Source organism: Mobula hypostoma, chromosome 8, assembly GCF_963921235.1.
Source record: "Mobula hypostoma chromosome 8, sMobHyp1.1, whole genome shotgun sequence".
In the NCBI taxonomy this organism is placed as follows: domain Eukaryota; kingdom Metazoa; phylum Chordata; class Chondrichthyes; order Myliobatiformes; family Myliobatidae; genus Mobula; species Mobula hypostoma.
Window position 1 is genome coordinate 87,485,653 of NC_086104.1, and position 25,696 is coordinate 87,511,348.

Consider the following 25,696-nt stretch of genomic DNA (forward strand, 5'->3'; position numbering starts at 1 on the left):
CACTGGCATGTGAACAACCAGCATAGTCTGAGGATGAGCCTCCCGCCGCCAGTATTGGATGCCCACAACTTACTAACCCATGTGTCTTTGGAATATGACAGGATACCAAAGCTTGTGGAGGATAAACACCCATTCACAGGGAGAATGTACAACACTTCTCAAAGACGGTGGCAATTTGAACCCCTACAGTAATTGCTGGCTCTGTGGACCCTAGGTTGGGAGCCCCTGATTTAAAGGTTCACTGCCTTGATTGTTTTCTACTCTCAGCATGTTCTTGCTCTTCCTGATCTCCGTAACAGCAGCATGGTAGCCTAGCGGCTAGTGCTTTACAGGGCAAACCTTCACCGATGGGGGTTCGAATCCCACCTCACGTTTCCTCTGGGTGCTCCAGTTTCCTCCCACCTTCCAAAGCAGCACGGTCAGGGTGAGTAGACTACGTGGCGGCACGTTGCGATCAGCCTCCCCCAGCACAATTTTCGCTGATTTGGCGCAAATGACGTGTTTGACTGTATACTTTGATGTACACATGACAAATAAAGCTAATATTTAACCTTTCTCCACACTGACTCCCTCTTGAACAGTCTGCATTCCTCCAATTGTGGCTCTTGTTCCTTCTGAATTCAACTCCTCCACCAACAATAAGGCCTTCAGCCATAAAGACCAAATGACTGAAATTTCCTTACTATTTCTTTCCCTTAACTCACCAAGCCTTCAGTCACCGGCCCTGTTAGCTCCAGGTTTTGTATCAAATTGCCTATTATTACTCTTTCAAAGGTCCTTGGAATACTTTGCTATTTTAAAGTCCTTTTGGTTTAAGGAAAGTTTTCTTTCACCTCTTTGTGTTCAGCTTATTTAACCTTAACAAATAAATTATCAAGACATTATTTATTAACCAAGTAGAAATGGTAATAACATAGCACTAAAAAAAATACATCCACAGGAAGCGGCCCTTTGGTCCACAATGGCAGTGCCAACCATGATGCCAATTAAAACTGTACATCTGCCTGCACTTCGCATGCCTCCATTTTCCATCTGATCATGCGCCAATCTAAATGTGTGTTAAATGCTGCTGTCTTATTTGCTTCTACCGCCTCCCCTGGCAGCACATACAGAGCACTCGCCGCATTTGACAACTTGCCCCACAAACCGCCAATAAACTTTTCCCCTCTCATCTCAAAACCACACCCTGAATATTTTGACATAATGGAGCACTTGCAGTGATTTGTCCACCACAAGTGGACTGAGTGTGCTTAGCAGGCAAGCATCAACTAAGCACATTTCACAGTTGTCAGGCGTGAAGGGCCAAGTAAAGCCCAAAGCATCACTGCACTCTTGGCATTACAGCACTGGAGCTGCCCACCACCTATGCAGGTGACACTGGCAAGAAGATATAGAGTGCTGGATAAAAACTAATATTCAGGAGCTCAACTAATCGCAACGCTTTCAATTTATCAAGCATAGCAATCAGCTTTGAAACAGAAGTAAAAGAAAGCTGCATTCACATCCAGTTGCTGACTTGTTAGCCAAGGACAACTTTAAGTGAGTGTCCAGTTTTACTGGAGTTGAATGGAAACCCCTCCAAGTCGAAAGAGTTATGCTGTATGGAATGGACATTCCAAGTCCCTCCACGAACTGGAACACCTTCGCTGCCAGTCTAAGCCCTGAGCTTTCCAATGGCAGTTTAATTCCATGCAGATACTTCACGCTTCCTGCCATTTGCTTTGAAATCTGACCTTGGCCACAGTTCTGGTTTACAATGACCACTCTACGAGTGAGCCACACATCCTCCCAGTTGCACCATGTGATGCAAGCAATGTTCTTAACCATAACTCGCATCTAGGTGATCAATCAAATGTCTCTGCAAAGGGACTGGCCGCACATCGTCAGCGATGCTGTTGAGCACACTCTGAATGCGCGCACATTAAATTCTTCCCTCCCAAAAGGGGCAGTGACCAACGATACAATAACATCATGATAATTGCTTCCAGGCTCACCTTTGAAAGCATTTCAGCAAAATTAATTTTTTTTTCCCACAAACGTGCTCGCATGCCAAAGCTGTGCAAAACCTATTTTGAATCAATGTTTTTAAAGGCTGAAAAGAAAAACCAGGAAACACAACAGAGAACAAGACAAAAGCACGGGTAGTCCAAGTGTGAAGGAGAAGGTCTGATTGGAGCAGTTCTTGCTGAAATGATAACTATTCTCGCACTCCATCCCTCTAAACAACATGGTCAGAGTTAGGAGGATCACATCACTCCCCAGCAAAGCACAGGCTGTCTTTAAGCATGGGTTTGCTGAGACTGACGTCAGGGCCTGTTCCCGTCATAAACAAACATACGCACATCCTGCTGCCAAACACACTTTTCCCAGCTGTTCCTCACACGCAGCTCCCACCGTCACTGACCGCTTCACCCCAATGTAGCCCAGCGGTAACACCTGCACTGCCAACATCCTACGTGCCTGTCAATAGATAAAGAAAAAGCAGTCAAGTTCTGCAGCTGCAATGGTCAGGGGAAGATAGACACTTGATGCCTGCAATTTTACCAAGATCAAATATGAAGGGCAATTTTGTACTTCTCTGGATGACCTTTGGCATCTGTACGCTGCTCAAATTCAGAGCTGAAAATGAGCAGGAAGTAGCAAGGATCGGTCAGCTAGCCTTCAAGCACCAGACTACAATTCCTGCTCTTTTAATGTTGCTGCTAATTTTGCACAGTTGCAGTGGACAGGAGTGACCGTGCACCAAACGATGCCTTATCTTTGGGCTGCCGCTCCCTCCATCTAGCATGGCACCAAGTGCGTGGGACCTGAGCAACGGAAAGCACTCTGACTGCATGCATCACAGCCTGCTGTGGAAACTCCAATGCACACAAAAGCAGAGTGGTGGATCCAGACAGTTCTACCAAGGGTACACCTTTCTCCCCACCAAGGACATCTACAAAAGGTGACTTCTCAGAAAGATCACCCCCATCATCAGGGACCACAACCACCTAGGCCTTGCCTTCATCAGGCAGAGGTACAGGAACTGACTACGCACATGTCAAGGTTTAAAAATAGCTGCAATCAGGTTCCTGAACCAATCCGAAAACCTTAATACTACATCAGACTTTCTTTTTCCCCTTTCTTAATCTCCTAATAGTGTCATTCGGCTTATCTTGTTTTCTTTTGCACATGTACAAGTTACATAAAATATGTTAACAAGTTTATGTTTGTTTACACTTGCCTTTATAATGTGCTATGCTGCCAGTGCTGCAAAAAAAAGCTAATTTTCATGGCATTTATAACCTATATATGCAAGTTGAAGTTTAATAACAACATTAAACTTGAACTTGTTTGCAGTGCAAGCAGAAGAGGGAAGCAAAGTTGGTCAGAGAGCGAGGAGCAGAAGAGGAAGCACAAAAATGAAGTGAGAGAGAGAGAAAGGAAGTGTCCAAAGCAAAGGTGAAAGGAAATGATGTCAAATGTCAGTGATTCTATTGTAAGCTTTGGGATGTCTTCTGCTGTAGCTCATCAGTCCTGGTCCCTGGCACACCCCGTAACCAGTTCAGCTGGTTACACAGTTGGGGCGTGGACTTCCAGCACAATTAAAAACAAGAGCCGGTAAAGGGCCGATGAACACTCTCGAGCTACTCTTGGAAATAGGTACCACCTGACATCCACCTGAAGCAACTCGAGTATCCACTAACCCGATTGGTCAAGGGCTGCACCAACAAAGCCGGCCAATCAAGTGGCAGAGGATAGTTGCAGTGCCTAGGTTGCTCCTGTTAGGACTGCATCCTTGGGAATGAAGGTGCCTGATGTGCTTAGAAACATCCAACACCACACTTAATACCTTAACAATCAAATGGACACACCATGAGGCAGCACAGTAATCCAGGTTCAATTCTGACCTCCGATCCTATCTGCTTGGAGTTTGCACATTCTGACCACGTGGATTACCCTGGGTGATCCAGTCTCCCTGACATCCCAAGGGCGTGCAGGTCAATAGCCACGATAAATTGCCCCCAGTGTGCTGGTAAGTGGCAAATCTGGAAGGAATTGGTTGGAGAGTCAGGAAAATAAAGATATTGAAGTTCATAGAACACAGATCAGACCAGCATATTATGAGCTCTCGAACACAATGTGCCAATGTATATGAACAATCTATCCCTTCTCTCCTGAAAAGCCCATAATCCTCCATTACTCTTACATCCAGGTGCCTCTTTAAAGTCTCTTAAATGTCCCTAATGCATCAGACTCTACCACCTCCCCTGGAAGTACATTTCAGGACGCACCACTCTAAAATATCTTCCTCCAACATCTCCCCTAAACTTTCCTCCACTCATCTATGGTATAGTGTGCTCTCCTGAGGCCAAAGAACCCCATTCCATACTTTACCTCTCAATAATAGATCTGATTCGGAGGACACTTCTGACTTTTCTGTGTAGTGCTCCCATCCTCAAAGTGTTAAAGGTTCAATATCCCAGAATGCATCATTCCTTATGTTCCACAGGATTGAAATGGCACACAAAGAGGAAGCTTCACCATCATTCTGACTGTATGTGATTCTTCCCCCCCCACCCCCGAATTATCACACATTAGTTACCACAAGGTATCCTCTGATCATATTCACTGGTTTGATTACACGTGAAACAGGCATTTTCCACAGGTGAGGAACAATGTGATGTCAAATCCAGCAGCTATATTTATGGTAAAAATGAGCTGCTTAAACACAGCTGGCCATCTGAAAATGTGTGTTGGTGTTGTGGGGCAAGAATGAGTGGGGAGGGTGGGGAAGGAGGGAGCGAGAAGGGCAAGGGTTTGGAAGATAGAGAAGGAGGTGCAGAGGAAAACGTGGGGGAAGATTGCGGGGGGAAATTGAAAGAGTCCAGGCATACTCAGTTCAGCTCAGTGTTCATTATCTGCAGATTCAAAATCACCCACAATAGCAACAAAAAAAACAGAAACACATCATAACGTGAACTACAGGGTCCAGTCCACAAACCGTGTTGATTAAACCTTACCCAAGACCTGAACTCCCCACCATCCCCCGACAGCTTCTGGGGGGAGGGGAGGAGACGGGGAGGAGACAGAGAGAGACAGAGAGACAGAGACTCCTTCCTTCGGCAGCAGCGAGCGAGAGGCTGGTAAACGGCACTGAATATCGACTCATCCTCTGCTCTCGCCCTCGATGATTTCAATCTTCCTTGGCACAATAAACGTCGAGAGACGGAGTCAGTCATGGGCTTATGCCCCGTCTCCAGGTTTCTTGGCCTCGAGGCCACACCTTTTGCTTGAAGCCTCACGGAACACCCTCCAGAGACAGCAGAGTGCCAGATCGCTCAATCAGCCCAAAAACACACCAGCAAAATGTGGATCACTTACTTGCTCAAACTGCTGATTAATACTACTCTGGAATAAGTGGCAGTCTCTGATTGTATTTAAAGTAAATTCCAGTGGCTATCTAAGTCCATAGCCAAGTGCCACGGTAAGGAACATCTAAGTCCTCTTGTTTCCCTGCTTAATACATACTTGCTATTCCACTGGTATTTAATAAATACTTATTGCATTCAAGTGATGAAATCCTCATCCAGGTGAGAGAGGAAAAAAAAAATCGATGATACATCAGCAAGATGCAATAGCGAGCAGCTGCGGATGAAAGGCTGCCATCTTTTCCACATTCCAAAGCGAGTATGAAGCATTGCATTAGGTGTGAAGAGCTTCGAGATATCCTGAAGGAGACATGAAAGTTGGCATATGGATGCAAACATTTCTTTGTCAGTAGCCACTGCGGACATAATCCTAACCGACGACTCCTGCACAATTGTAGAACTACGCGAGAGTTTCAACCTTGCAAAAGTCTATGTAGAGTTTAAAGGGAACTTCTCTATGTTTCTACAACCTTTGAGGAACCACTGAGTAACCTAGTCACAAAAAGCCACAGATTTTATAAGCGATTAATGAAGCAATTATTTTGTAACATATTATCCACAAATATTAAATATACAGAATGCAATAAATGTCTCCTTATACTTGTACTTAAAATCTTGGAGGATTTCTTATCAAACCTAATGAAAAATCCTTGTTTGACATACCTGACATAGTGAAGTAAAAGGAGATTCTAGGAGAAAATAGTCTGAATTTTCTAGCTATAGTTTGTTTGACTATAGGCAAATATCAAGTTATTTTTTATATATATTTTTGCTCAGGTACACTTATTAATTGAAGCATGATCATTTTCTTCACTTTGTAATCTGAAGATGAAGAACTCACAAATATCGATACCCTTTGTTAACTTATTACGTTCTGAAGTGTATTACAACCAATAATTCTTGCTGTGAAAGGGGACACCTCTTTTTCCTCCTATTAGGGAGAGAGACAGCCTGCAGCATGTTGAATTGCCGGGTGAACAATTAGTTTTTGTTGTCCTGCAGATCATGGTCTTTCTTGGGGGCTTTGCTATTGCCTGCTTGATGGGTGGAAGGTGCAGATGCTTTTTTTTGCTGAAGTGAGGAGGGGAGGCTGTGGCTTTGCAGCTGTTTGTGTGTGGGAGGAGGGAGTGGAGGGGGTTTGGGGTTTTAATGTTTTTACTATCACTCATTCTTTGGGGCACTCTTCTGTTTTTGTGGATGTCTGCAAAGAACCAGAATTTCAGGATGTACATTGTATACATTTCCCTGATATTAAGTGAAACTATTGAATTATGCCCTTTTAAAGAAGTAGCTGGAGAGTACCATAGCTCACGACTAGAATGAAGTTTAATGCTGCCCAAATGGATTAGTCCTACAGATCTGGAAACATGGGTTCCATCCCAGGTTTGGGCTCAGCAGGAATGACTACCGGAGACACGAGAGAATGCAGATGCTGGAAACTGGAGGGAACTCAGTGGGTCAGTAGTACCTGTGTTCAGGGTTCAGTTCTGGACTGCAAGTGCCCCATGACACTGACAGGAAGTAACCAATTACTGGGGATGTTAGCTTGGGAGAGCATTTTTACAATGGGTTACTTGCCCCTTTGGCGAATTTAGAGAATTTTGTGGAGATAGCAATGGTGCACCTTGAGATACATACTGTAGATAGTCCAGGCTTCAGAAACATGCAGAAGAGCAGAAAGATGCAAGGTGTTGGCTTTTGTGCATTTATTTAAAGGAATACTTTAGTTTATAACATTTGCTTCTATGGGCTACGTGACATTGCCAGAAATATTGGACTGATTGGTGACAAACACCAGGTAAGAGGTAGGACAGGCTCTTGATTGGCTCACATCTACTTTATACAATTGCTAAGATGCATCAGAATGCAATGGTGGAAATCCAGAGAAACACACACAAAATGCTGGAGGAACTCAGCAGGTCAGGCACAGTCCAAGGAGAGGAACAAAGAGCAGACATGTTGGTCCAAGGCGCTTCTTCAGGACTGGAAAGGATGGAGAAAAACCAGAAGAAGGTGGGAGTAGGGGAAAGGGTACAAGATGGATGGTGATAGGTGAAGCCAGGTGAGGAGGAGGATAGTTGGCGGAGGGGGGAATGAAGTGGGAAGCTGGGAGGTGATGGGTGGAAAAGGTGAAGAGCTGAAGGAAGAATCTGATAGCAGAGGAGAGTGGACCATGGGAGAAAGGGAAGGAGGGGCACCAGAGGGAGGTGAAAGGGAAGAAAGAAGAGACGGGGTAAGGGAGGAGCCAGAATTGGGAATGGAAGTGAGGGGAGGGAAGAGAAGTTACCAGAAGTTGGAGAAATCACTGTTCATGACGCAAGGTTGGAGGGTACCCAGACGGAACATGAGGTTTTGCCTGTTGAACCTAACAGAAGCCCGGAACGACATGTCGGAATGGGAATGAGAAATGGATTTAAAATGGTTGGCCACGGGGAAATTCTCCCTGCTGCAAATGGAGCAAAGGTGCTCGGATGTATCTGACCTGGTTTAAAGGCACGTGCAACAAAACAGATGGTTTATGGAGGCAAATTTGGATGATTATGGAGTATGGGAGGAAAAGGTATTTATTGTTCAACTCACTAAGTTATTCCCCTCAATAATGCTGTCTTATCCAAAGCTGCATCTTTCAAAAAACAGAGTATTTAATACATTTAATCCTGTAGCATGGTTCACTTTGAAAAAGGCCCCTCACCAGAAATAAATCCCTTTAGTTAGTGTGTGGTCAGTTTTCATTTTGAGTAAACCTGCTTAAAATAGTTTTAAAAGCCTCTCAAACAAATTATGCTGAATCATTTATCATTTCATTGGGAAACATTATTTATCAAGAGGCCAACTGGTATTTGAAAGGTTAGAAATAAACTAGTCTCAAAATGGGCTCAATTGAGGAACTGAGCCAGTTTCATTGGGTGGGGTCAGATTTGATTCAGGCATACTGAATCTTAGAGCCAGTGCAAATAAATGGTGCAAAATGGAGGCAAGATCTTTTTGGATGTGCTTAATTTAGAGGATTCTGGTTAATTGGGCCACCGGTTAATCAGGGCAGGTGCAGTTTGGGACAACTCTTAAAGAACAAAAATTGAGAAAATAGCTGGGATTCTCTTTGTTTATTTGGGATACAATGTGACTTAATTGGAACAGGAGACTTTTGGCAAATAGTTTCTAACTAATATCAATCTCCTGTACTTGTGTAGACGTAGACTCTACACCGTGCTTAGAGCGAACGGCTTTTAAATAGCACCAGTTGCGTTAGTTTGTGTTCAACAAGCAGCGATTTTTGTCATTGATACTTGGCGAGAAGCAAGCAGTAAAATGATTCAGAAGTATTTTGCTCACTGAAGTTTCAAGCATCTGGGCTTCAAGATGCCAGAAATGGTTGGGAATAAAAATGAAACTATTTCACTTCAACAAGTCAGGAACTAAGAATTTGAAGGTATCCACAATCTTGAATGATACAATGAATAATGAAGATTTGGAGGATGCATTTGTCAAAAGTATTGTATGATTCCAATCCATTATCTGCACTAGGTGTCTGCACTGATCTTGTTCATTTGCAGACAATCAAAACTGCCGGCTGATGGTATAGTGGCATCCGTACCGGACTTTGAGGCAAGTGGCCCTGGATTCGAAACTTCAGCTGACTGAGGCAGACACTTAATTGGGCCAAAATGTACTGGTCCAATGCGTCCACTGTATTTCATCATTCTTTAACCAATCTATGCAGAGCCCAGGGCTTATTGGCCCAGACTGTGCTCCTTCTCAAGTAGTGCTTTCAGGGAGGATATTTTGTGCACTACAGTGCTCCTGGACTTAACTATGGACGGTCCCAAGCCCAGCTGCAAAAGGAAGGTTGGACACTGGGCTAGTAACTCCATCCCATATAAACCCAGTGCTACAGTAACGCCAACACAAGTTCCGATATCCTCATCCCTGGGAGAGGGAGGATCAAGGAAATGGGCTATACCTGCGGACAACTTGAAAGACTGGCTCAAGGTACAGGACTTTGGCGAGCTACTGTCTGCAGCCTTTGCTCCAGTCGGAGTGATGGGCTTAAGAAGAATGGTCCCGACCTTTGTAACCGCACATAGTAGTGCAAAGGTATGGATTGCACTGGGCATCTGATGTTGGTGTATCTAGCACGGCCTCATTCAATGAAATCAGCACCTACGATCGAAAAGAATGGTGCAAGAATGTAGTTTATTTCATTTTAATCAATTAACTTAAGTGTTTTTCAACATCTGACCCACATTTAGAGAGATTTGAAAATGTCTTTGTCAGTACAGGCCATCAGAATGATCTGAGGTGTGGGATTAGAATTCACCTCCTGAGCTCACAGACCAGTCTGCTTTGTAGGAAAGCCACAACAGTAAGGCTTCCAGCTCACCTAGACTCATGCCGCCAGAGTTAGCACAGCTGCAAAGATGGCGGATGGGCCTGGTTGAACACAGTCCACCCTCCGCCATCTATCCCCATTGCCCTGGGGATGCAGTTTTCTCACAACAACTGAGTGACCTCCTAGGACAACAGAGTGAAGTCCACTTCTCATAAGGGCCAGTCTGCATGAGGGCAGCTCGTTTCCAGCAAGAATGGATTTTAACTAAAACACTGTGAGGAGACACAAGCGACTACAGATGCTAGAGTCCAGAACAAGACACAGGATGCAGGAGGAGCTCAGTAGGTCAGACAGCACCTGCAGCCAGTCCAGATAAAGGACCTTTATCCACAGTATCGACTGTCCTTCTTCCATAGATGCTGCCTCACCCACTGAGTTCCTCCAGCAACGTGCATAGCTGCAGTTACTACTTTAAAAATAAAAATATGAATTTTATTATCTCAAAAGACTGCCAGATTGCCTTTGAGAGATCTGAACTCACATCCTGTGAAATACAATTTCAGAACTCAGGATTTTCTATCAGATCATTCAACCAAATTGATTTGGGTTTAGGCACAAGGAAAGGCCATTGCACTATCCTTGGAGCAAGAGGCAAGAACTCCAGGGAAAACTCCATTCTCTTCTCCTTTCAGATTCCTCCTTCTTTAGCCCTTTAATTCTTCTACCTATTCCCTCGCAGCTCCTCACTTCAAACCCCCTCCCCCACCTGCTGCCACCTTCTTGGCTTCAACCATCTCCTGCTGGCTTGTGCTCCTTCCCTGCTCCCCACCTTCTTATTCTGGCTTCTTACAGTCCTGATGAAGGGTCTCAGCCCAAAACATCAACTGTTTATTCCTCCCCATAGATGCAGCCTGACCTGCAGAGTTCCTCCAGCATTTTATGTGTGTTGATCTGAAATTCCAGTATCTGCATAATCTCGAGTTTGTGTCTGATTAAGGTCCATTTCTTCAACCTGTCAAAGTTGGTGCCCAATCCCACCATGTGGTGTTGGCGCTATTCTTCTTGAGCAATGGAAAACAGTGTTCAGTGTCATAGGTACAATCACCATTTCCTCAGCTATTAAGCCAACTCTCTACAGTAGGCAAGCAATAACTGGCCTCTTTACATTGTACCAATGAAAGGCTTCTTTGGAGTGTTCTCTTTCCTTGCTGCAGTCAAATGTGACTTAAAGCAGAAGACTATTCTTTAAACAAAAGATCACTTGCCAATCCCTTAGCTTCTAGGAATGTACACTTGGATTTAGGAGTACAGTACATTCATGATGTTATACAAGAATTAATGTCAATTTCCAGCACATCTTTATTCGTTACTGTGATCCAGCATTAGTACACAGAGTTGAAGTACTCTGGCATTTATCTCAGAGAATGTCCCTGCCTGGTGACCAGATCTTTTGCTTTATACTATATTTGTCTGCTATTTGCTGCTGAAGAGACAGTCACAGTGATATCAGAAAAGTCCGCTGAGAGTTTAAGCTTAAGCTTCTTTCCTCAGAGTCACAGAGTTATACAGCATGGCCAGACCTACCAAGCTGCCTTCTTAAGCTTCTCCCATGTGCCTGCCTTTGTCCCAAACCCTTCCGATCCTTTCTTATCCATGAACCCATCCCAATGTCCTGTAAACATTGTAATTCGTCTTGCACGCGCATGTGGGCCAAAGCAAAGTGTATTCCAATGTCAACCTGGGTTTATTAATTCTATATTTTTTTCCAACTGGCTCAAGTGGAAGGATGTCTTTTTTCGCCAAATTACGAAGTGGACATTGGAGGTGGTATGCAGTCATTTCAGGGGGACAGAGGACACTGGAATGTGTGTGAATTGGCTAGGCACAGAGATCTTGATGCAAAACAACAGGCAGTGAGCTGCTCGTGCGAGGGCTGGTGACTGCTGCTGTCACTAACCTTACTTAGGCCTTCCCTGAAGAGCAGCGAGCACCACACAAAGCCAACCTGCACCACTCAGCAGGGAGGTCCACTGAGCCAGCTGGCACTCTGGAAAATGCTGAAGAATAGCAGAGCCAAAGAAGTTGAGGTCCAACACAGCTGCACAGGAGGTGGGGAACAGGAAACAATACACATTTCATCAGCAAGGAACAGCGAGTATTCAGACCAAGAGTTAACTTTGGTGGTGAATGCCAGGACCTATTCTTCGAGGACGCTGAAGCCATGCAGCAAGAGGATGATGATATTAACCATGCGTTAAAATTGACTTTTTTAAAATCTAATTGTGTTCTTGTAAAAACTGTATATAACTTGTGTTGAATTGTTTTACGGAAAAGTCTACCAAAAGTGGTGGCCCAGTCCACCACAGGCAAAGCCCTCCCCACCAGCAAGCACATTTACAAGAAGCACTGTCACAAGAAAGCAGCATCCATCAATGACTCTCGTCATCCGGGCCATGTTCGTTTCCTGCTACCACCTTCGGGCAAGAGGTACAGGAGCCTTAGGTCCCACACCAGCAGGTTCAGGAACAGTTATTACCCTTCAATCATCAGGCTCTTGAACCAGCATGGACAACTCACTCACCCCAACTCTGAACTGATTCTATAACCTACAGACCTGACAATTCATTTTCTCAGCATTCTTTAATTTTTTTTATGAGCACAATTGGTCTCCTTTTCCACATTGGTTGTTTGTCTTTCATAAGTTCTGTTTATTTATTTTCCTGTAAATGCCTACAAGAAAATGAATCTCCAGGTAGTATATAGTGACATATATATACTTGGATAATAAATTTACTTTGATATTGAAAGCTGTGAGTGTTGCTGATGTGACACTATGTGCCCGTCATGCAACAATAAACTTAAATTTGACTTTAAAGAGCAGTGACTTCATCTCCTAATCCCAAATCCACCAACTACAACATTGATCCAAGACCTTACAAAATGCACACTTCACCAGCAATTTTTATTGGGAGTTTCCAATTGAACCAAAGATGCCCCAAAAACTGTACCTAGTGGTGTGCTACAGGGATCGGTGGTGAGTACACTGTTGTACATTATCTATGTTAATGATAATGTCATGAACTGGATTAACAAATTTGCAGACAACGCCAAGATTGTGACATAGTGTACAGAGAGGAAGGATATGAAATCTTGCAGCATAATCTCAACCAACTGGGAAATAGGTTGAAAGACGACAGATGAAATTAAATACAGGCAAGTGTGAGGTGTTGCATTTTGGAAGGGCATACTAGGATAAGCTTTACAGAGTGAATGGTTCGGGTTCCAAGATAATGCAGTAGAACAAAGGGACCTCGGAATACAGATACTTAATTCCTTGAAAATGGCATCACAAGTAGATAGGGTCTTAAGAGAGCTTTTGGCACGTTGACCTCCATAAGTCAGAGCACTGAGCACAGAAGATAGGACGTTATGTTGAACTTTGGTGAGGCTGAATTTGGAGTATTCTGTGCAGTTCTGGTCACCTACCTACAGGAAAGATATGAATAAGCTTGAACGAGTGCAGAGAAACTTCACAAGGATGCTGCCAGGATTCAAAAACCTGAGTTACAGAGAAAGGGTGTACTGGTTAGGACTTCATATTTCCTAACGCGCAGGAGAATGAGGGGAGATAGAGGTATACAAAATTATACGTGGTATATATAGGAAGAATGCATGTAGGCTTTCCCCCTTCAGGTTGGGTGAGACTAGAATCAGAGGTCATAGGCTTAGTGTGAAAGGTGAAATTATTTAGCGGAAATCAGAGGGGAAGCCTCTTCAGGTGGTGCGAATGTGGAATGCCTATGGAAGTGGTATATGCAGGTTCAATTGCAACAATCAACAGTAGTTTAGGCAGATACATGGATTTGAGGGTTTTGAGGGAATATAGTCCAGATGGGGCTGGGCAAAAGACGAGGTCAGATTGGACTAGATGGGCAGAAGGACCTGTTTCTGTCCTGCTGGTATTTAAATAAAAAGGTTCATTTTATGAACAATCAGAAGGTATGAGTTGTAATAATAGGCATTCATCTGCCCATCAAACATCCATCTACATTCTCCTCCCATTCCCATCAATCCTCCCCAGATTCTACCACTCAACTTCACACAAAGATGCCAATTTAACACCGCCAGGGAACTGGAGCAGCCAGAGAATGCCCGAGGGGTCACAGGGGGAATGTGCAGTCTACACGCAGAAAGCACCAGAGGATAGGACTGAACCCAGGTGACTGGGGCCTCTTGTTCACAGCCTCTCTCCTCCTCCGTATGCACCCCTCCCTGTAAACCTGACTTCATAAAAGATCTCAAATGCACCAGTCACTTAAGTCGTGGCAATAGTCAATCAGCAACTAACCTGAAGGAAGCAGATGAGTTCTTTACACAGCAGTGCGGGGACGCATCCCCCCCACCCCCACCTGTTGTTGACTGGCATTTGCCTTCCCTGCACAGAACCACAAGCACCCTCACCAAAATGCCTGCTGGCATTATTCAAATGTCCAACTCAGCACCCATAATGGAACTGATTCAACTGCACCCCACAGTAACAATTTAATGGGACACAATCTCCCTCTAAAGACTGGACAGAATCAGGAGCACAGCAGGTCAGACAGCATCTATGGAGAGAAATAATCAATGCTTCAGGCCAAGAATCAGGACACAAGTCTTCATGACTCCTGATGAAGTGTCTCAGCTGAAGACATCAATTGTTCATTCCTCTCCATAGATACTGCCTGACCTGCTGAGTTCCTCCAGAATTGTGTGTGTTACTTTGGACTTCCAGCATCTCCAGAATCTTGTGTTAAACGTTAACAGTATTCCTTTCCATTGAAGTTGCCTGACCTGCTGAGTGCTTCCAGCATTGTGTTTTTATTTCGCCCTTCTGTATCTCATGTCTGCCAAATCATTTTCCTCTAATCCCCAGTTTATTTAAGATTCCAAATTCTGCAGATTTCTTATTTCCATCATGTGAACACAACTGCATTGTGAAGGTCAACAGTGAACACTTTGGTTCCGGCATCCAGTTACCAGACTATTTATAAATCCTCCACTACCATCTGCACTTTGATGTGATATTTTTCATCTCCTACAGAAGGCAAGAGAACGTGGCATATCTGCCACACCATGAAATAATGATTGGGTAAATCTCAACACTAATGCACAGTCCTCTGCTTACCTTCAACATAAGAAAACAGATTCTAATCTGCTTCTAGAATTTTTTTTGCTGCAAATGATAAACAAAAACCTTCATATAAGGTTTGAACCATGAACAACCTGGTTGAATTTCCTATTGGTGGCCTTCGGATCACTTCTAAATACGGCTGCAACTGTCAAATGTGCCTCGCCACAGTGCACCTGCTCTGCAGTCCAATGACTTTTTCATGGCCAAAATGGGGAACGTAGTCTGCACAAAGCAAGGCAGTACAGGCAACAAAACGTCAGACTGACCAAATGTCACTCGGCAGTGTATTCACCTCTGATGGAAACCATCCACTACAGGTTCTGAGCAGCTAATTTAGGCTGTGTGGGCAGAGAGGAATCTTCTTTAATGGCAGTGCCAATACTTGGTGAGACACTAAAGGTCTGATTTCTAGGTGCCCAGGATTTAAGGACTTAAGATTCTGGTCATGCTACCTCCCTCAGCTAACAATAATTAAGTACTGGCCTCAGTTCCAAAAGCAAATCTGAACAGAGATGAAATGGAAAAAAACATTCTTACGGTTTCCCAACCCATGCACCAACTGCTTTAGGGCATTCAACTCAATGCAACAAGTGCACCCATTTCTTGTTCCTAATGATGAGGACAGGACTCTGGGAGAATGCCTCTCAGACACAAACCAGCAACACAGACAGATGAAACCAGAATTTAACATTTCATGCAGATGACAGGACAATGGCAAAAATGAAACAGTTTACTGCTTGATGGATCACATTACAAAGTTCACTTCTTTCAGTGCTGAAATGATACACAGAGGGTTAAAAGCTCAGTTCAAACATACAAATGCCCTAGTTTGTTTATTTTGATACACAATGCACCCAGATACCAACGTCATGACCCACAACTTGCTGGCAAAATAACCACATATGAATGACACCCAACATTACTAAATTCTAAGTAGTCAGCCGCTTCAGGGGATTTTGAGAGATATTGAGTGTTTTTATTTTACACGCAAGCTCTCGCTTTCCCTGTTTTAAAAAAAAATGCTGGATTTTCATGTTAAACATATTAAGTCTGAAATATTATGAAAATGATTAAATATTTAATGTTGTAACAATTGTTCGACAATGACACTTAACCTTGCTTGCTCAGGAATGCATCAGTTCTATCAGGGAGTGAACAGAGAATTTTTATTGTTCATTTTCTGCTCTTGCTAACTGTTCACCGCTAACTCCTCTTGAAGGTACATTAGCAGCTCTGCGTCCTAGTTGGGCCAAGTAAGATAAAGATCATAGATTTCTCTCCCAAAGGACATTAATGACCCAGATTGATTTTTTTTAACAATATTTTTGCTGAACAAGCAGACGTTTTAAATTTAATATTTAATCACTTGAATTTTCAATTCTCAGTTGCCATGGTGTGGCCATTGGATCCAAGACCATAACTGTAATCATCAGCCCAGTAACGTTTACACTCTATCATCTCCTCCTTAATCCAGTCTTCATTTCCCTCTCTTCAGCTTCCTTCACTACTGCCCTCTATTTTTTTCCCTTTGCTTTCTTTACTCAATCTGATTGCTTAAGGAGATGAAATATATGGTTCTACTGGTCTCTTACAGTGAAAACTCCTGGTACCCTAATTGCACCAAAAACAATTTCAATCAATACTGGTTATCCTGCAAAAACGATGCTGTGCAGAACAAAACTCTCTATTCCAACCCTTGTGGATTCGCAGACCCAAGATTTCAGCCATTAGGCCTCAATTTCTGAACTCACCAACTTTGGCCTTTGACCTTCAGGCTTTGATCTGCAGTATTGACCCCTAAGGCTCATCACTGACTGGACCCTGAACTCCAGGTCTTGAACCATGGACTGGCAATGTGGGAGATACAGAAGCCAACATTCCAACAAGGTTTCTCAAACTAAAATCAAATAATGCCCTCTTTCTCAGGCAGACCTTTGGGATCGAGGATGACTTGCTTTCATTCAGCACACTTCTGAAGGTGGCTCTGCCACAGAAGGGGCAGGAGAGAGCACAGTTTGTGAAGTGGTGAGCTCTTGCCTCTGGTATTCTGGGTAGTACTGTGAGCTTGAGGTTTTCAGTCCCATCCCAACATGAAGCTGGAAATGGTGCAGAAAAGATTCATGATGACATTACCAAGAATGGTTATAAGCAGAGACTGGACGGGCTGGTATTTCTTTCCCTGGCGTGTAGGCAGCCGAGGGGCAGTCTTATGGAGGGGTATGAAATCATGAGGGGCATAGATAAGCTGAATTAATTGTCACAGTCTTTCTCAGGGAATGGGAATATAAAATTAGAGAACATAGATTTTAAAGTTAAAAGCAACCTGAGGGGAAACTTTTTCCACACTGAGGGTGTTAGATATATGGAATGAACCGCCAGAGGTAGAGGTGGCCACAATTACATTTAAAAGTTGCCTAGATAGGTTTAGATGGGGAGGTGCCAAACACAGGAGTAGTTTGGATGAACTTCGTGGATGTCACAGACCAGTTGAATCAAGGGGTCTGTTTTCCTTGCTGTGCAACTCCATGACTCTGTGATCCATCTCCATCTCCACTCTGAGTGGTTGAGTGCCAGGAATTCTTGAAAGTCCATTTGAAGTCTCACTTCCTTCAAGGAGGCCTGAAGAGCATCAGTGAATCAATTCTTGCCGACCTGGTGGTCCCTTGACGCAACAGATATCGGAGCACAGCTTCGTAATCGGGAGCCTGGTGTTGGCCTTACAAAAGCTACCTGTCTAACTCCAATGAGAACCTGAAAGGTGGGGATTTTGATGTGCAACAAAAATCTGACCTCCATTAGCTTATCCTGCCAGTGGATTTGGAGGATATTGCGGAGATGGCATTGATGCTCTCTACCCAATGTCTTGAGGTATCTTCTGTTGGAAATCCATGCCTCAGAAATGTACAGGAGAGCCAAGATCATTGCGGTCCAATAAATGTTGTGTTTTGTGCTGGGTTTGAGGCCTTGAAGCTTTTCCTACACTGAAGGTGACGTGGAATTTCCTCACCGATGCCCTCTTTTGCTGGTAAGGGAGTGGGGCATATGGTAAGTGAACCTAGTTTTGCAGCAACTGCTGCTTAATGAATGAGGTTGAGAGGACCCAAGTTCTAGAGTAGGAGTGACAAACATACAGTTTCCATTCGCTCTGACCTCGCTCCCTTCTATACCCATAGTCCTGATATAGCGCGTCAACCGAAAACACCGACCATCCCTCCAATTCCACAGATTTATTTATTTGGAGATACAGCGCAGAACATGTCCTTCCAGCCCAATGAGTCACATCGCACAGCAAGCCACCTTTTTAAACCCTAGACAATCACAGGAAAGCTTATAATGACTAATTAACCTACTAACATCTCTGGAATGTGGGAGGAAACTGGAGCACCAGGAGGAAACTCATGCAGCCAAGGGGAGAACATACAAACACCTTACAGAGGGCACAGGAGTTGAATTCTGAACTCCCCTGCCCTGAGCTGTAATAGCTTGGCACTAACCGCTACACTGCTGTGGCGCCATTATTGCCCGACCTGCTGAGTTCCTCCAGCATTTTGTTGTTTGCTCCAGATTCCAGCAACTGAAGTGTCCTGTGTCTCCTTCATTCTTTCCTCCCAGCAGGGTGGACCCTCACGTGGTAACCTTGACCAGTGAATCCATTTCAGCAAAAGTGCCAGGACAGTGGGGAGTACCTCCCAGTACTCTTTCAAAATTTTGTAACACGGAGTTTTGCATTCACCCGAGAGAGTGTTTTACTGTTCACACCAATAGTACACTGCAGGCTTGGGGAGAATTTTAACAGGGCTTGAATTGCCTTTGGACTCAGAAGTGATAGAACCAGCAACTGAGCCAAAACTGGAACATCGCTTCCTGGATCAACTTTCAAAGGGATTCTCTGCATGTCTTGTTCTGACACAGTAGCTACACCAGAGTGAATTGTGCACATTCAAACCATCACATAGAAGTTACATTTCAGGGGCCTGAAATCTGATCCAATTCAAGTTACAGTTCAACGTAATAGAAACAAGTATGTTAGTTTCTATTTTGAGGGGAAAATCATCCAATGTTACACTGCCAAACATCCAATCTGTGATTGTTTCACCCCACACACTCACTTATAGCTTATTAACTATAGCTGACAGCTTACAGCCCGCGCTATCTTCCAGTAGTGTTCACTGTAGTGCTCACCACTGTGAAGGAAAGCCACACAGAGATACGGAACATAACCAGCAATCTTAACATGCATCTAAAGAGACACTTTGGTTCATGAGGAAGACAGGAATGCAGTACAGAAGGTCAGACCTGCTGAGCCCTAGAAAACACTGTAGCATTACAAGCTCCAGTGTTACTCTCAGTAACTACAGCAGCGGGATGCAAGTTCTATCCTCGCTTCCAGGAGTTGAGGTGGGAACGGTTCAGGGGAATGGGAGGGGTCTGAGAAGGGGTAGAGAAGTCTGTGGAACTCAGCCCTAGTTCTTCTAACACAAGAGACGTGATGATAAGAACACAGGAAATTGGAGCAGGCACCTCAACTCTGCGTCACCAGTCTCAAATCTATTTACTTATAACATAGCAAGAGGCTACTCTGTCCATTGAGTCTATGGCAGCTCTCACACTAATCACAACCACATTCCCTTATTTATTCCCCTGTATACTATTCTATCTCAAATGTCCATCAACTCCCCTTCTTGTTTCTCCCATCACCCACATACTCACTAAAAATAAGTTAAAGTTGCTAACTAATCTACCAACCAGTACATCTTTGGGATGTGGAATGAAACTGGGGAACCTGAGGGAAACTATTATGATCACCGGGAGAAGGTGCAAACTCCACACGGACAGTGTGAAAAGTTTGGATCGAACTTGGGTCACTGGACCTGGGAGACAGCAACACATCCAGATGAGACACTGTGCTGCCCAAGATCACAAATCATCTTCTACCACAACAGCATTTCTCTATGGTTCTCAATTCCACAAGTATCCAGAAACCTAATACCCGATTTAGAACACTAGCAAAAAGTGAACCTTCACCATTCACTAGGATAGAGAACTCCAGAGATTCACCAGGCACCGAGTTAAGGCATTTTTCCTCATCTCAATCCGAAATGACCTGTATTTATTTTGACACTGTGACTCCAGTTCTAGACTCCTTCGACAGAGGAATTATCCTCTCTGCATCTACCCAGCAAGCCCTTAAGAATTTTGTATGAACAAGATTACCCCTCATTCTAAAGCTTCTAACAACTTCTATTTATTTACAGAATAGAGAATTAGTCTACTCCATCTCTTCTCATCTGGCAGACCTACTCTCCCAGGAAACAGCCTGATGAATTTTCTTAGCACTCCCTCCATACTGAATATGTCCATAAAACCATAAGACCATAAGACAAAGGAGCAGAAGTAGGCCATTCGGCCCATCGAGTCTGCTCCACCATTTTATCATGAGCTGATCCATTTTATCCTATTTAGTCCCACTGCCCCGCTTTCTCACCATAACCTTTGATGCCCTGGTTACTCAGATACCTATCAATCTCTGCCTTAAATACACCCAATGACTTGGCCTCCACTGCTGCCCATGGCAACAAATTCCATAGATTCACCACCCTCTGACTAAAAAAATTTTTTCGCATTTCTGTTCTGAAAGGGCGCCCTTCAATCCTGAAGTCATGCCCTCTCGTACTAGACTCCCTCATCATGGGAAACAACTTTGCCACATCCACTCTGTCCATGCCTTTTAACATTCAAAATGTTTCTATGACGTCTCCCCTCATTCTTCTAAACTCCAAGGAATACAGTCCAAGAGTGGACAAACGTTCCTCATATGTTAACCCTCTCATTCCCGGAATCATTCTAGTGAATCTTCTCTGTACCCTCTCCAACGTCAGCACATCCTTTCTTAAAGAAGGAGACCAAAACTGCCCACAGTACTCCAAGTGAGGTCTCACCAGTGCCTTATAGAGCCTCAACATCACATCCCTGCTCCTATACTCCATTCTTCTAGAAATGAATGCCAACATTGCATTCGCCTTCTTCACTACCGACTCAACCTGGAGGTTAACTTTAAGGGAATTCTGTACGAGGACTCCCAAGTCCTTTTGTAAGGAAAAATATTAACTGAAAGATGAAGCTCTGTGGGTAGAATTTATTGTGAGTCTGTTTGCCCTGTAATTCCCCATAGTTGATCTGAAGCCAGAGGAACAAGCAGATCGAGAATGGGAAACTAGAGAAAATCTGCAGATGCTGGAAATCCAAGCAACACACACAAAATGCTGGAGGAACTCAGCAGGCCAGGCAGTATCTATGGAAAAGAGTACAGCTGATGTTTCGGGCCGAAACCCTTCAACAGGACTGATGGAGAGTAGCATCCTTCTTAGAGACAAAAAGTTTAGTATTGTCACATGTACCAAGATAGAGTGAAATTGTTTTGTTTAATCGGCCACCCAGGCAGAAAATGACATCTACACGGTAATCGGGAAAACAGAATGCAGAATAGAGTGCTACAGCTACAGAGAAAGTGCAGTGCAGTGCAGATAAACAAAGTGCAAGGGCCTGGATAAGATCAAGAGCTCATCTTTAGTGTATGAGAGATCTGCTCAACAGTCTGCTGACAGTAGGACCAAAATTGTCCCAGATCCCGGAGGCACTCGCTTTCAAGCTTTTTTACCTTCTGCCCGATAGAAGACAGAAGAACAGAGCATAACCAGGGTGGGAAGTCTACCTGTCCTGAGACAGCAGGAAGCATAGGAGTCAATGCTCTTCTTCTTTATTATGAGAAAACACACATGAAACACCTTGTGTCTACAGGAGCCATTAACGACAGGGCATCTTAGCAACCTGCCACTCACAACCCATGCCTCCACTGCCTGCTTTTGGTAGAGTAAGGAACTCAGCCTTCCCTCCTGACAGCGAGACGGTTAGCTGGCAGCAACCATCTTCCCCTCAATAACCGGTCTGGATGGTGGAAACACACCATTTCTCCTCCCCCAGTGACCCAGTTCTCTAATAATTAAGCGGCAAGGTTTGTACTTCACACTGACAGCAGTATTTACAATGGTTATTGGCAGAGAGGCAAAGAGACAGTCTGGAAGACTTGTCGCAAGTGCAAAACTGACGGAGATGGAGCCGGATTTATTGGAGTTCGAGGCAAACAAATCAGTTTAGAGCGATGGAACTCATTCTATCTAAGAGAAGTGGAATAGCTGAATCATTTCTTGGCCAACTAAGATCCTGTGTCAATACATAATAGAGAGTTTAAAATAAGAATTGTATGGGATAAACAGCATCTTTGCTTGTAGGAAAGGTGTTAATAATCTAGAGCTGATGGTTACTTCTTAGGATTTCACTTCTGCAATACATTAAGACTATTTATTCAATTATTACAAGCACTGAAACACACTTCTGTTAAAAGGTCAGAAAGTGCCATCCTTTTAGCAAACGGCTCAGAGTTAACATACTTTACAATTCACTGTGCGTTCGCAGCCTTACAGTTTCCCTAACACTCAAAGTTCTCATCTGCATATGCTCACGATGTCAACAGGGACAAGCATTATGTTAGTTATAAATGCAATACTAATAAATACGTACACTCTTACAGACACAATCTTCAAAAAAAATAGATAAATGGCTAAATGAAAACTAAACTTAACTCAGTATCTGCAGTTGCAGGTTGTAGATTTTGTAAATCAGAGCTGGATTTTCAGCTCATTAGAATGAACAGCTCGACTAGAGTCCAGCATCAACAAGATTACCATTATCCTGCTCTTCTAAGAGTCAACTAACATTCCCTTGCCAAGAAACAAAAGGCACCAGCTCATTCAAAGATCAGCTGAGGTAGCCAAATTACTAGAGGCAAGGACTTCAATGTTGAACCATGTCTTGTAGGAGACCGTTAATCTAATTTAGAGCAGCCATATTGCCATCATAATTTTAGGACTCTCTCACCCGTCACCATTGTGGTCAATACTTTAGAGGTGATAATCATCTTACTTCCTTTGCAGGTAGAACAGTCACTTTCTGACCAGCTGACTGGCTGCCAGAACAGAAGAGAATAAAAGTCCAGGCAAGAAAAGCCTGTTTGGTCTATAAGTGCTGATATGCCAGTTCTGCCTCACAATACACCACAACCAATGATCTTGTCCAACAATACTGAGTGAACTATTCAAAATAATCCTGTAATGAATCCTGCAGTAATATTCTCAACAATTCCAATCATCCTTAGTGTGGTGGTCATTACACGCTGGCTCCTAATGCCATGGGCTCTAAATGCACAATAAAGGCTTGTGAAGTTAATTACCCCATCCCTTAAGAAACCTGCAAGCACCAGGCAGGGGGAAGTTAATTTTGGAAGTACACTGACATGGGGCAGTTGCTAAAAGGAGGGATTTGTGAAGTGGATCTCTTGACCAAGCATTTTGTGAACATTTGGCACACTGCATAGAAGGCTCCTGCCTCTGGACTGGCTGGAAAGTTGGAGAAGGGGAGGGGGAGGAAAGAGGAAATCACAACCGATGCCCCTCAGATGATGTAAGACTCACCCGCAGCATAACTGAGGTAAAAGAGCCAATATGGTCCGCTCCTCTACAAGCACGGGCAGCCCGGAACACACAGCTACCTAACATCAAGACTACCAGCGAAAAGCTACAGATGCTGGAGATCTGAAAGGAAGAAAACGGGACACGGTGGAGAAGCTCAGCAGGTCAGACAGGGGAGGGGGAGGGGGTGGGAGTCAACGCTTCTGACCTCCAGCATTTTCTTCTAATCGCCACCTCGGGCTTTACCCCGAATGGACACCAGAATGTCTAAACCTGTTTGCAGACAAGTGTTTTTATTGCAGTGACAAAGGTATCATTCTCAATCCTCTGGCCCTTAGTGCTTTGAAGACAGCCGGCCACCTGCAATATGTTCACCTCCGGCACAGCACATTTTCTTTTGTTAACACCGAGCCATCTCCATCCCACCAACACGGCAGGCAAAAATACTGCCCCATCCTCAGAGTTAGCAGCATTGTTGTGTGTGTCAGTCAGACTGGCTTCACTAAAGTTGCACGAAGGTGAATTCTTGAATGGGCTTTCCATTCAAGCTCTTTGAGGTAAGACGGGCTCCCTCGCCCCGGAGAATCCCTTACCTGCCTTCTCCACCAAGCTGGAGATGCCGAGGACCACCAGCATCACGCCGGCCAGCCAGCAGATCTGCCACCACACCATGTCCCGTCTTTTGCGCCGCACTTTGTTGTGCTTCGGATTCACCAACAGCTCCAAGGAGCAACGCTGGGGCTCCATGATAGCAGCTCGAGTCTCGCTGGTCGGCTCCGGCTAGGCAGCGGCGCAACTTCTATCGCTGAGCCGCAGCGGGCGAGAGCGCCGAGGGTGGAGGGGAGTGGGTGGGTGGGAGAAGGGGGGTCAGGAAAGGGGGGTAATAGGGACAGGGGAGGGAAAATGGGGTGGCTATCACTCCATGAGACGCCAAGAGGAGAGGAGAGACGGTGCAAGCTGGTTGCTGCTTGCTCTTGCTGCTGTTCCACTGCGTTGATCCATGAACAGGGACGAGAGAACAGAAGCACAGACACCCAGCGTTGCAACTCACTCTGTACCGGCGCCCGAAGCTGGCTGAGTCAGGGACTCTACTGCGAAGGGGAGGGTCTGAGGTTGAGGTAGGCTTGCCCGCTGCGCCCTCTTCGGGCTTCAACCGCGAAATACAACTCTCACCTCTTTATTAAACTCATTAAAATGTTTGCATTTATTTGCTGCCTCGGAGAAGTCTTTTAGCACTTTGCATAGCTTCAGGTTTCCAGACCATGCACTGACGCGCATGCAGCGTGCCCTCCGAAAATGCATCCTGCCTTTCGAGATGACAGTTGGATATTAACAGCCTGACGAGGCATAGGCAGCTTCAGTCTAACACCTCTCAGAGAGTGCATCGCACTCCGCGACGTCCAAGCAGATGCTGGGGCTCAAATTTCCAAAGTGGAACCCGAAGGCAGAATCTGCCTAGTTTAGGGGCAAGGGTATAATCAGCTAAGTCGCGGCCTCAAGGGCACAAATAACTGCAAGTCCTGCAAATCTTAAACAAAAGCAGCAAGTGTTTCCAGACGCCACTGAGGCTGCACGACCTGCGGAGTATTTCCAGCATTGTGCGTTCTCTGTCAACTTGCTGGATGCTTCACTGCTCTGGTTGTTGGGTTCATCTCCTCCTTCACTGTCTTATCGTAGAAGAATTAGGTCTGCATATTCAAGCACTATTACTGCTGGAAACTCACATCCATGACCCACATGAAATGCTTGGGCAAAGGAAACAAAGATGAATTTATGTAGCGCCTCTCTCAACCTCAGAATGTACCAGATGTTTTAAAGACAATGAAGTGCTGCTGTAACATAAATATTACCAGGGGTGTAGACAGGGTAAATGCAAGCAGGCTCTTTCCACTGTTCGGTGAGACTACCACTAGAGGTCAGGGGTTAAGGGTGAAAGGTGAAATGTTTAAGGGGAACATACTCTGTTTGCAGTATGTGGGAAGTCAAGGCGAGCACAATCGTCCCTGATGACTACACCTGTAAAAGGTGCATCCAGCTGCAGCTCCTGACAAACCGAGTTAGGGAACTGGAGCTGGATGAACTTCAGATCATTCGGGAGGCAGAGGCAGAAATAAACAGGAGTGACAGGGAGATAGTCACCCCTAAGAATCAGGAGGTAGGTAGCTGGGTGACTCTCAGGAGAGGGAAGGGGAATAGACAGAATGAGCAGAGCATCCCTGTGGCCGTTCCCACCAATAATAAGTACATCCTTTAGGAT

The 25,696-nt window shown here is 44.5% G+C and overlaps 1 protein-coding gene across 1 annotated transcript in view; it reads right to left on the reverse strand.

The window, feature by feature from the left end:
- The window catches only part of slc24a3 (solute carrier family 24 member 3), a 372,465-nt gene extending 347,964 nt beyond the window's left edge, over positions 1-24,501 (reverse strand). The window contains exon 1 of the mRNA XM_063056262.1: positions 24,033-24,501. Within this exon, the coding sequence (XP_062912332.1) occupies positions 24,033-24,186 (154 nt within the window). The 5' untranslated portion in view covers positions 24,187-24,501. The remainder of the gene's footprint in view (positions 1-24,032) is intronic.
- Between the last annotated feature and the right edge of the window lie 1,195 nt (positions 24,502-25,696).